Source organism: Centroberyx affinis, unplaced genomic scaffold, assembly GCF_046629955.1.
Source record: "Centroberyx affinis isolate AG114_WGS23_722 - 3 ecotype Tasmania unplaced genomic scaffold, CSIRO-AGI_Caff_v1 ptg006857l_1, whole genome shotgun sequence".
Classification (NCBI taxonomy): Eukaryota; Metazoa; Chordata; class Actinopteri; order Beryciformes; family Berycidae; genus Centroberyx; species Centroberyx affinis.
This window is the reverse complement of record NW_027283476.1, coordinates 3588-16634: the sequence shown is the minus strand read 5'-3', so window position 1 is coordinate 16634 and position 13047 is coordinate 3588. Positions and strand designations below refer to the sequence as shown.

Below are 13047 nucleotides of genomic sequence, written 5' to 3'. Positions count from 1 at the left end.
TTTACTAGGATTTAGTCTTACTTTTAAGGGGGAAATTCTTAGAAAACGTCATCGCTCTCAGAAGTTTTCTTAGAATTTCACCACTAGGACCAACTCTTAGTACTAGGAGGCTTTGTGGATTCGGCCCCAGGAAATTAAAAGACTTGTTCTTCGTTTGTACCTGGCCGCCGCTTGTCCTCTCCACTCGGTAGGAAACCATTTTCTCTTGGCTGGCATCGTCGGGAATGGACAACCAGAGCGAGTCCGGACACTCGTCTTCAAACGTACAGCTGGGGCGGTCCCATAGGAAAGATAAATTATGTTATGACCAAGTTTGCAATTATTTGGGTTGGAGAAAAAAGGTGGACAACAGAAAGAAATGGGGACTGTCTGAAATAGAAAAACAGTTTAAAGCTGCACTAGGCAAGATTTTTATGTAAAGATACACCAGTCTTACCAACCTAAAAGTCACACAAAGAGTGTCCCATCCCCGCTAACTAAGACGCTGCAGATTCACCCCGTTTCCCAAATAAAATCTGGGTAATTTAGCATTCTGGGTAATGTAGTTCAAACGGTTTTCTAACAGTTACCTCTTGCTGCCATTGGGGCTCCTAACAAGTGAAGTTGCCTAGTGCAGCTTTAAGGCAAAAACAGAACTGTATTACTGCTCATGGACCTTTTGTACATAAGTAGCACACTGTAAAAAACTCATAGTGCAATTTAGTGAAATCAACTCATCTTTATCCATTAACACAATGTATATAGATGTGTTTGCCAATTTCAACTTAAAAGTGCTAGTTATGAGCTTCATGACTTAAAATCATGAGAATTACGAGTTGAAAGAACAGCTTATAAAGCATTCACTAAACTCAGCACTGTTAGTTTATTAGCAGACTTCCCAGCATGCATTGCATTCGGTTTAACTCTCCAGAAACTCTTCCTTCTTTTGGTTTAAATGAAGTTACAGGATAGAGACTTGTTATGTATGTATGTTTGGTGAATAATAGGCCAATTTCTGATTTAAAAAAACAAAACAAAAAAAAACCATGATAAAATCTACTACCTATCTATCTACTAGGGCTGTCCCGAATACCATTTTGTGGGCTTTGGAGCTTCGGTAGTAATCAACAGCGAATATTCGAAGCTTCGGCCATGGGGGGGGGGTTAAGGGGGTTAAGCGTGTTAACCTTCAAACTGCTTGGCTTTCCATACACGGGTAACAGTTCACCCGACAAAGTTCACACATATTCATAGTTCCTCCTCACAAAAACACAGCACTGAAAACATACTTAACATACATATAACTTCAATTGATAGCCCGAGAGAGAGAGAGAGATGGTTCGAGCGAGCTAGAAAGTGAATGAAGAGAGGGAGCGGGTAGTAACGAGAAAGCCGGTGAATCAGAGAAATAAAACGTTATTTTCTTATTGTTTCACAGCGGTTACGTTCTAAAGCGCAGAGAGAAAAAGACAGAGAGAGAGAGAGAGAGAGAGAGAGAGAGAGAGAGAGAGAGAGAAGAGAGAGAGAGAGAGAAAAGAGATTAAAATACCGGTAGCCTACCTTAGAAAAAAGATTTTTAAAAAAAAGAAGATCAACAGAGAAATGTCTTGCTGCCGCTTCTCCTGAATTTTGTTCAGCAAATTTGAAACTGACAGCTTGAATTTCAGGTCGTACTTTTTTTCTCGGTGCCACCATGGAGATCAGCAAATGTGACTGATGTTTGAATGCAAGTTAAAAAAAGCGTCAATGGCAACCGGCTTACGGATTACATATAAAATTACATTTAAAAAAACGAATATCCGAATCCCAAAATTGAAAACCGAATACCTACCCAACGAACGAATATCCGAATAGTCGAATATTCGGGTCCAGCCCTACTATCTACTATCTTATCTATGTATCTGGGAATTCACAGTCATGTAAGTTTCTCTCTGATGCACATGGCAAGTACAATCCACTACAAGTAAGTGTATTGCAGCTGCAGACTATATGCTGAGCTGTGTATTAATGTGATACAAGAGGAACTCCAACTGAAACCTAGCAAACCTTGTGAAAAAATAAATAACACTGGGTTTCAGTTCATCAATTAATGCATTCAACTTGGAAACAGGAATCAGCATGACTAGACATTTGTTGATTGAACTTATTGTCTTCAGTTCACTCAGTTAGCTTTTCTACATCAGAACTAACTAACTAATGATCTTTGACCGAACTATTCAGCACTACTTCAGTCAACTCACAATTCTAAGGCAGCAAGGAAACTTCTGTTTTTAAGTTGAACTGCCTTAATATGTGTTGCAGTGCAGGTTGTAAGCGGTGAACGATACAGCAAAACATCATCTGTGCTAAATCTGCTTTATAGTAAACGTGACAAAAGTGAGACGGTGCAGATGTCTGACCTGCTGGCAGACCCACACCAGCCACAGAAGGGATCCTGCGCAGACCAACAGGCCTGCAGACCCGTGTGTGTTCTGCACCGAGACACGGGGACACGCTTCATCTGGAACGAAACACACGCAAACATTCAGCAACACGGAGCAAAAGAAAACCACATGTCTTTGATTAATGCTGGTCTGGTTTTAGGAACTACATAGGAAATATGGTAACACTTTATAATAACCATCATTAATAAATGGTAAATTGATAGTTAATTAGTTAGTTAATTAGTTATTTTACTGTTAACAAACAATGAAATGATCATTAATAATGTTTACTAATTATTAGTAATGCTATAATTTATGTTATTTTATCATTCGTTTGTGTAATATAAAATCATTTGTTTATAAATTATATATTGTATCATAGCTTTTTACCCTTTTTACCGTCTCTTATCAGCTATGATACAATATATAATTTATAAACAAATGATTTTATATTACACAAACTAATGATAAAATAACATAAATTATAGCATTACTAATAATTAGTAAACATTATTAATGATAATTTCATTGTTTGTTAACAGTAAAATAACTATTAACTAAAGTTTAATTAACTATCAATTTACCATTTATTAATGATGGTTATTATAAAGTGTTACCCTGAATTTCTATGTACTAATGTGTGTAAACTTTGTGTTTATTTCACCAAATGTACCCCTTTTTTATTTATTTATTTTCCTTTCTGACACCATTGTTTTATTATGGCCCTTGTCTGGAGGTAGGGGTGGTGGTGGTGGGGGGGTGGGGGACTGGTCTTGTGGGATTATTACTTGATCTTATACTTCAGTTCTGTGTTTTGTCCTGTAAACTGCTCTGTGTCTGAGAAAAAGTCAATAAATAAATTGTTTAATTAAAAAAAATAAAATAAAGACATCTGAGGGTGGAGACACACTAGAGCAGTGGTTCTCAACCTGGGGGTCCTGACCCCCTGGGGGGTCATGGGAAGGTTACTAAAAATAAGTTCAATATATGAAATAAAAGCACAGAAAAAATATTGTTTGATGAGTGCATAAAATACTGTGACCTAATAGAAACAGATGACCGACTCCTCTTTTCAAATGTAACTATTTTCATTTCAAAATGCTCTGATTGGCGGTTCAGCGCAGCAGCAGGTTGTTGGTTGTGTTCAAAGACATGGAAAGATTTCTGATCAGTGGGAGCGTCAGATCTCAAGAAGCTGACATTAATTTAACAGCCGGCAGAGAAAAAGACAAAAACTTATGTGAAAAACAAGTTTGTTTGTTTCATCCTCAAAAGTTCTCAACGTAGGGTCCGGAGACCACCAGGGGTCCTTGAGGGGGTTCCAGGGGGTCCCCAGCAAATTGATGAATTGTTAAACATCAGCATTATTTCATTTACAAGAAAACACAATTAGAGAATGTAGAAGAATGAGTGTTCTGATCATAGTTTCTCTGTTATCTCTCTACCTACAATACAGACAGTCATGGAGTTCTGGACAAAATCATATCTGACAATAAAAATATTCTCAGATTTGGATCCAAGAGACAAAATCTCATCAAATGGGGGTCTGTGTCCCTAATGTGGACTAGATTAGGGTCCTTGCTATGAAAAAGCCTGAGAACCACTGCTCTAGAGGATTACTGGGCCGATTTGAAACAGATTTTCCGTCCAGACGATCGGAGGGGAAAACACGATTGGCAAAAAGTATCTGGCAGTAGAAGGCATTTACTGATAAAATTTTACTGATTTAACATCCTTGAACTAACAACTTTGGGAATCCCTATCCCTGTTTCACGTCCTTGAATTTAAAAACTTTGGGAACATCTATCACACCATCAACATAAGTTTCTTGTTTAGCTAACATTAAATTTTTTCCAGTTAAAGCCGACAGCCTTAGCCCACATTGACGGCGTTTCTCCAGCCACAGTTTTACCCAAATTATTTTCGTTTTCAGTGTATAATACTACTGCATGTTGCATTCATGTGCAAATTAATACATATTAATTCACATTGGATCACGCGAGTTCCTACGAGATTAGCGGTCCTGATGTCAGCGATGTTTCAGGAGTCAGCGAAATAATCTGAGTTTTATCGTTAAGCATGCGATTAATCGTCTAGTGTGAGTAGATTTACACATTTTTTTTTTAAATCTTCTAGTGTTGTTCACAGCCTTACCTATACTGTGTTACACGCATGTACAGTGCAACCTACCTGGTTTCCTAAAGCCACGTAGAAATGTTTACGATCCACTTGGTCCAGGTGCATTCTGGGAGACACTTGCCGGTCATTATCGGCCCTGTAGAGCACCCGGGGACAGACGGTCCGATAGGCCTTGTCCACAGCAAGCTGACAAGAAGAATTACAGCTTCAGTTATACAAACATTTACTGGAGGCAGAATGTGGAGAATCCCCTCCCACTGAAACCTTCCTCTACCTGCCTCACTGCTTCCTGGATGGGCGGAGCCTCAGAATCAATACAGGCAGCCAGCTCACCTGTGGCAAACGTTTGAGAACAAAGAAGCTGGCCGGCCTCATGTGGAGCCTCATCCCTCCAACAGTTTGGTCTGTGTGTATGATATGTAAGTTTCCTTTGGTTTGAAATGCATTTATAGCAGCTTTAGTAGTTTATGATTTATTTGCTGTACTGACTAAGTTTCAGTAGTGGTAAAGTTATTTCTTCATTCCTAGGTTTACATAGTAATTGTGTTTGAAGTTAATTTACCTTTGTTGGGTTATTAATTATTGAAATTAGGAATTATGATGTCTAGATTAATATGCTTTATCCCTTTTTCTTCTGTTATCAGATAAACCAGTTTAAGCTATCCCATAATAAAAGATTGAACTGGAACTCCTGCCTTTGCTCATCTGTCCTAACAGACAAGCCACTGAGTTGGTGATACTCCTGGAACCAGACTATCCTTAGGAGATCAGTATTCCTTCAAGCTTAATATTCTTCACAGAAGTAATCTCATTGGTTGAGATAAACCTCAATGGGCGGAGCCAAAAAACAAGCTAGCTAACTCGCAAACCTGAATTGCAAACAAGGAACTCTGGTCAAAATAAAAAATATAAACGGCAATGGCTTCTTTTATTCCTTCATGACCATGGCATTCATGATGCTGAAGGTCAGCAGCTAGCTAACTAGCTAACCTAGATAACTTAGTATGGATAGATTGTATGTAACGGTGATTCTTTGGCCCCGCCCACTGACGTTTCACTCAACCAATCAGATTATTTCTTTTTTTTTGTATTTTAATTGGAAAACATGATATCAAAAACAATATCGTAGCAGCCGTCATAAAAACATGTGATCCATTTTCTTTTTTTTCTTTTTTTTAGACGGAGTAAAGAAACAACAAGACAAAAACAAACAAAAAGAAAAAATAAATACAAAAATCCTCCCACTAATGAACCAAATCAGATTATTTCTGCCCCCAGAGCAGCTCTGTCTTTGAGAAAAGTTTGTAGAAATATTAAGCTCCAATCTGCCCACAACACTTTCCCATATAACTCTTCTTTAAAGAGTCTTTAAAAACTTCTGCGTACAGAATGGCATTTATCAAACAAGACAAAACGTCCAGCCACAGTCAGTCGATGGCTGCGGTGACTCTGCAGAGGCGGAGCTGCATTTCCCGGCATGACTGTGGTTCCGGCTCTTAGGGGTCAAGACCAAAGCTAATGGCTGCTAGCATTAAGGTTCTTAAGGACAGCCTGGACCCAGTGATGCCTCTCGGTCCTGATGGGGGTGTTGCTGTGTTGTCTTATGATTCATATGATTCAAAACCACACCAGGAAGTGCAGCTCACAGCAGAAACCTCTACAGTGTGAAAACCTCATGCTGTGTTGCATCACTTGCTATTTAGAGTAAGCACCTATCTAGGAAGCTCCGTAAAGACAGAGTTTGTCTTTGGGGTTATGAACTGGGCTCCTCCCATCAGGTTTGGTTGAACTGGTTCACTGCAAAACATATTAAGGCAGTTCAACTTAAAAACAGAAGTTTCCTTGCTGCCTTAAAATTGTGAGTTGACTGAAGTAGTGCTGAATAGTTCGGTCAAAGATCATTAGTTAGTTGTTCTGATGTAGAAAAGCTAACTGAGTGAACTTAAGACAATAAGTTCAATCAACAAATGTCTAGTCATGCTGATTCCTGTTTCCAAGTTGAATGCATTAATTGATGAACTGAAACCCAGTGTTATTTATTTTTTCACAAGGTTTGCTAGGTTTCAGTTTGAGTTCCTCTTGTATCACATGATTAACACACAGCTCAGCATATAGTCTGCAGCTGCTATACACTTACTTGTAGTGGATTGTACTTGCCATGTGCATCAAACTTACATGACTGTGAATTCCCAGATACATAGATAACATAGATAGTAGATTTAATCATGTTTTGTTTTTGTTTTTATCAGAAATTGACCTATTATTCACCAAACATACATAACAAGTCTCTATCCTGTAACTTCATTTAAACCAGAAGAAGGAAGAGTTTCTGGAGAGTTAAACCGAATGCAATGCATGCTGGGAAGTCTGCTAATAAACTAACAGTGTTGAGTTTAGTGAATGCTCACAAGATGTGAACTCGTGATTTTAAGTCATGAAGCTCATAACTAGCACTTTTAAGTTGAAATTGACAAACACGTCTATATACATCGTGTTAATGGATAAAGATGAGTTGGTTTCACTAAATTACACTGTGAGAAACACGCTCTCACTGATCCACCCTGTTCTCCCCTGGCACTGAACCTGCTGTCATGCCAGCTGCACACCTGACATGATTTGTGACAAGCAAAAGTTGAAAATCAATATTATGCAAATGAGCATGCAAAAATCTGGCTCTCAAAATCTCCCAATCATTAAAGTTTTGTTCCTCGTTCCACTTTGTCTTTGAATGCAAGAAAAGAGAGAGAATTGCTTGCTTGCTAGAGTAAATCTTAATGTCAAGGTTATATTTTCCAGACATTTATGGATTATATTTGGGAAAATGAATCAAAGAAAATGCTAAAATAACAACAACAATCGATGACTTTTGATAGAGCGAAGCCACGTCGCAAAGTGAAGATTTCGTGCTTAATCTGCATGTACAGATAGTTTTGCACCTCATTCACAAGATCTCATTCATAATTCCCCACCTCACCTTCAGGCGATAAGATTTAACTTAATTAACTATAAGATTTGGCCAGTGAATCAATAGAATAGATTTTCTTCTGTGTTTGGCCTGTGGAAATATGCCTGGGGGATTTTCAGGGATTATTGGCGGTTGTGGTGAAAGCAAACTCATGAAGGAGCCTGTTGTGTCTAGGAGAGTGTTACTGTACTGTGTCACTGTGGGGTTTCTGTTCACTTCCTTCATCATGTGAGTTATATCAGAGGAAGCGGTGTGCATAAAGAGTTTCTGTTTAATATTAATCGTGTTAGAGATGGAAGGAAGATGTGGACGGGTGATTTGACGCAGAAGTGGAAGAGTGAATCTGACTTAAGAAATCGGACATTAGTTTGCAGGCTCTTATGCAGCGATCAAACATCTGCCAATAAGAAGAAGATGTGATGAAGATATCCAATCTGAAAAAACTGACTCCTGCTCTTACAAAGGCATTACTGGCATGAAATTAAAGGACATATTGAAGATATAGATCATCTTAATACCTTTGTTTATAAAATAGCAGAGGTGTGACCAAGTCAACTTTGAGTCTCAAGTCTCAAGTCAAGTCCCAAGTCTAAATGTAGATTGCCAAGTCAAGTCCATGTCATTAATGTCAAGTCTCAAGTCTAAATGTAGAACAGCAAGTCAAGTCAGAACAAATCAAGAGTCCAGTATCAATTTAATATCTTAAAGAAAACTAAATATCTAGGACTTTTCAATGCAATATGGTTTTAATAGGATAAAAACTTGGTAAGAGCATCATGAGTTTGATTTCTAGAATCAGTTTCAACTTCAATAAATTCAATCATTCCATACAAATTCAGAAAACAGAATTTAAATTCAGTCGTCTGCTGGAACAAATCTCATCACTTTCAATCTGAGTCATTTACACAAACACAAGATCTCAAGTCAAGACTTTAGAAACCTTTTCAAGTCATCAGAGTACAAGTCAGAGTCAAGTCCCAAGTCACCAGAACCCAAGTCAAGTCAAGTCTCAAGTCTTCTCTTCATGCATCAAGTCAAGTCTCAAGGAATTAAAACTGTGAAGTCATGTGACTCGAGTGCTCACTTCTGCTGGCATGAAAGCCAAGTGCATCATGGGGCTGCTATGAAACTTCTGAGTCACCTTAAGATCCTTGCTTTTAGTATAGAGCTGCAACGATTAATCGATTAGTTGTCAACTATTAAATTAATCACCAACTATTTTGATTAATCGGTTTGAGTAATTTTTTAAGAAAAATAAGTCAAAATTCTCTGATTCCAGCTTCTTAAATGTGAATATTTCCTGGTTTCTTTCCTCCTCTATGACAGTAAACTGAATATCTTTGGGTTGTGGACAAAACAAGACATTTGAGGACGTCATCTTGGGCTTTGGGAAACACTGATCCACATTTTTCAACATTTTCTGACATTTTATAGACCAAACAACTAATCGATTAATCGAGAAAATAATCGACAGTTTAATCGACAAAGAAAATAATCATTAGTTGCAGCCCTAATTTAGTATAGAAGTCAAAGTACAAGTCAAAGTCGAGTCCCAAGTCACCAGAACCCAAGTCAAGTCGAATCTCAAGCAATTCAAATTGTGACTTGAGTCATGTGACTCGAGTCCCCACCTCTGCAAGACAGTAATGCCTTTGTGCTTATAATCACCTGTTTTTGAATTATTAATTTCAGGTAAAGTGGAAGTGAAATGTTCAGAACCTTGATGAGCTGTCCGTCTCCCGTCCCGATGAAGAAAACCATCCAGGCCTTCTGTCTCACTGCCAGCACCGAGGTCATGAAGCTCTGCCTGAACAGCACCGCCGCTGGCCTCAGGGCCTGGGGCTGAGGCACACACACACACACACACACACACACACACACACACACACACACACACACACACACACACACACACACACACACACACATTTGTAGAGCGTCAGTGGATGTACAGATTCTCTATGGATTCCTGAAGTCTGGGCTTGCAGATAGAAAACACTCAACGTTTCAGTAATTAATGCTTAATTAACTAGTCATTAAACATTAACTGTGTTAACATATTAGTTATTAAGTATGCTTCGTCATGGTCAACTAATATGCTGATTAATGTCAGTACTGAGAGCATCAGTGGATTCCTGAAGTGTAGGACTTGCAGATGGAAAACAAGTATTAAGGGTAACGTTTACCTTAGTTTCACTAATTAATGCTTAATTAACAACTAATTAACCATTAACTAACTATATCTTAACATATTAGCTAGTTATATATGCTTCAGTCATGATCAATTAATATGCTGATTCATATGTAAGAACTGAGTAATTAATTAATTAATACGAGTTATCTAGTTTAATCAGTCTGCTGCCACCATAATTCAAAATAACTGTTGTCATGCCTGTTAAAGTTTCAGATATTTGACATCTTCAGTTATAAAATCGACTGGTTTGTGTGTGTGTGTGTGTGTGTGTGTTTGTGTTTGTGTGTGTGTGTGTGTGTGTGTGTGTTTTCATTTGAAGTATTGTAGTCATGGTGGTTGTATTGCGTAATAAATCAAGCCTCATGTTCATCCGCCCTTAGTTCCTTCCTCAAACGAGTTTGCACCAGCAGAGATGGAGCTGTGGTCATAACTAATCTCCATGTTCTGTATTGATTTACACTGTGGAAATGTCTTTCTGGGGTGTGTTTGCCCTTCAGAATGATATGGTGAACCCTCTTGTTCAGGTTTGGATAAAGGGAATAAAGGACTGGCACGTTGATGCTCTTCATGTTACACTGCTGAAACATCCCTTCCAACATGTCATTTAGTCTCCTGTTCAGTCTTGAAACCTTATTTTTTCTTAAAACATGAAATAATCTGACAGTGGGGTGAGATAATTCCACTTCTTTCCGGTGCAAGTCAGTGTATTTTTTTTCTGAAATTTCTGAAATTTGGTCATTTTCTTGAGTAATCTGCTTTTTTCTGACTCGCTTCAAGATACTGACACAGAAGCTTGCTGAAACAGGTGAAGCTGCACTGGAAAGCGGGGAATTATTTCACCTCACTGTCAGACTTCTTCAGTTGTTCTGAGGAAATCAGGACAAGGCTCAGCAGCTTGTTAAAGTTCATGTTTTGCAGAGTGCTGCTACCCACCTGGCCCTTGACTCTGTTACTGTTACAGTTACTGCTGCAGAAGTCTGGATCCTCATAAGTCCCTGGAGTCCGGTCCGGGCTGACGTCAAACACGACCAGCACCGTGTTGGTTCGGTCTCCGTCCACGCTGAACACGCCGGTCCAGAGAACCGGCGGGCCGCCCGGGATCACCGAGGAGGCCAGGAGCCTGCTGCGCCCCGCGCCTACAGCACCATCCCCGGAAGACAGGTGGAGAGACGCGCCTCGCATGGACGTGAAGGTCCGGGTCTTACTCCCTTTGCTCTCCAGCCAAAGCAGGCGGACTTTACTTGTTGCGGGCAGGTTGGAGAATAGATAGATGGTTGAACTGATCTGAAATCCGTCCACAAACTCCACATCGCCCTCAGGTTGGATCCCGGAGTGAGCAGAGCCATCCACGTCTGAGAATATGCCCCCCATATGCTCGTTGTTAGTATCGTGCAGTCTTGCCACCCGGACGTCAAAAAAGCATTTATCCTCCTCTGTAGTTTTGTCTTTGTCCTGCTGGATCGCGGTCAGGATGTAGGTCTCGGTCCGACTCGGACTGTCCTGCACCTGCACCAGGAAGCCGACGGACGCGCTGCGGCGCCTCAGCGAGCCCACCTGGATGTTCTCCTTGTACAGCACCTTGGAGATGTTGGCCAGGTCCAGCAGCTCGCAGTAGCCGCACTCGGTCACGCCGCAGCTGATCAGAGTTCCGTTCTCCTCAAACGGCAGCAGGGTGTTCACGCTGAAAGTTGCGTTCCACTTATCCGATCCCGAAACCCTCTGGAAGCGGCCGTCCCCCGGGTCCTGCCCGCCCTCCACGGTGCCTCTCTGGGTCAGACTGCGGACCTGAGCCAGGCTGCGGCTCAGCTGGTGAAGCCTCTCCTCCGTGGCGACGTAAACCGAGTTGTTGGCGACGGCGAAGTGGCGAATGTTCCCGTCTAAAGTGACCGCATCCTCCCCCTCCTCCTCCCCCCCACGGCACCGAGCCGGTTCCCCTCTGAGCGTCAAAAGCAGACCGAGCAGAAGCAGCCTCATGGTGCGGGACGGGCGGTGTTACAGCTCGTGGAGACTCATCACCCGGAGGCTGTGCAGGGCGCGCTGCTCTCCGCCGCTCTGTCACCACAGTTGTGCGTAAAAGCGCACCGGGCGGCGCGTCTTAGAAAAACAGTTCCGCTCGTGCAAGATTGATGCGCTGCAAAAAATATCCGTCCCGACACGTCACCGAGTCAAATAACCGAGTCTTCAACTGATGCTTATCTTCAACACAAGTGGAAGATTCTGCCAGATGTGTTGAGGCGATGCCACTTGTTCCCCCAACATCTGTTTACAGAATTTTGTTGAATCTGGAAAGTTTTATCTTAACATGAAGCAGATCGATGCGCCAGTAAGAAAGTGACCGGTACTCCAAGGAAAGACTTAACAATTACAATTACAATTTCACATTTGGCAGACGCTTTTATCCAAAGCGACTTACACATGAGATTTTTCATACAACACAAGCAAGGTTCTAGTTAGGAGAGAACAACGAGAGTAAGTGCTATAAAGCTAAGTTCTGCTCCAACAGGACATAGGTGCTATGAGGCAATGCATAGAGTGAATTTAATTTAATAAATTGATTTGCGTCGGAAACAGGAGAGAATATCTCATCGCGCTGCACTGTTTCACTTATTTTACGGAAAATCTAGCACAAATTTGTTGATACGATTTTTTGCAGTGTGTGTGTGTGTGTGTGTGTGTGTGTGTGTGTGTGTGGTTAGGGGTTCCCCCCAGGTTTCGGTTCAGTCAGGGAGAAATAATTCACTTCACTCTCTGACAAATCTCTACAGATATTGTTAAGATAACTGTAGCAACAGTTGAGCCAAAGTCTCTAGAAAAGGTGTTATAAATACATACCGCAGGTCAAATATACAGCAATTGTTTTGCGTGTGTGTGGGCGCGTGCACGTGCGAGAGAGAGAGAGAGAGAGAGGAGAGAGACCAAGTCGACTTGTGTCCTTGTGGAGAAACTTCTTCCCGAGTCGTCTCGAGGAGAACGATCTTCTCATCAAAGTGACCATGACAGTTTGGTGCCTCACGTCGCGCGCTGATTAATGAAGACACACACACACACACACACACACACACACACACACACACACATCTGTTAACCGGCTCAGTTTGTATTCAGCGCTGCTCGGACGTGACGCGCCGTTATAGAAATGAATCTCGGGGCTTTCGAGTCGTTCTCGTCGGTCAAGTCTCCATCAGATGCAGCCTCGATATTTTCAGGTTAGCAAGGAATCTTTCGGGTTTTCTACTCGTCCTCCGTCCTGTCATCTTTTGTTTCGGAATCGTGCTTCGGCGGCTAGATGTTACGTGAAATGCGTCATGGGTCAGGATCCAACCAGAACGCACAAGAGAGTATTGATG

At 41.0% G+C, this 13047-nt stretch overlaps 1 protein-coding gene across 1 annotated transcript; it reads right to left on the bottom strand.

Moving 5' to 3' along the window:
- Positions 1–160: 160 nt before the first annotated feature.
- On the bottom strand, positions 161–11674 carry LOC139639142 (plexin-C1; the record flags this gene model as incomplete). Its single annotated transcript, XM_071513209.1, has 5 exons — positions 10634–11674; positions 9226–9348; positions 4593–4727; positions 2379–2479; positions 161–269 (listed from the first exon to the last, which is right to left on the bottom strand). Coding segments are annotated over exons 1-5 (1509 nt in total), but the record flags the coding sequence as incomplete, so codon positions are not given.
- Positions 11675–13047: the final 1373 nt, after the last annotated feature.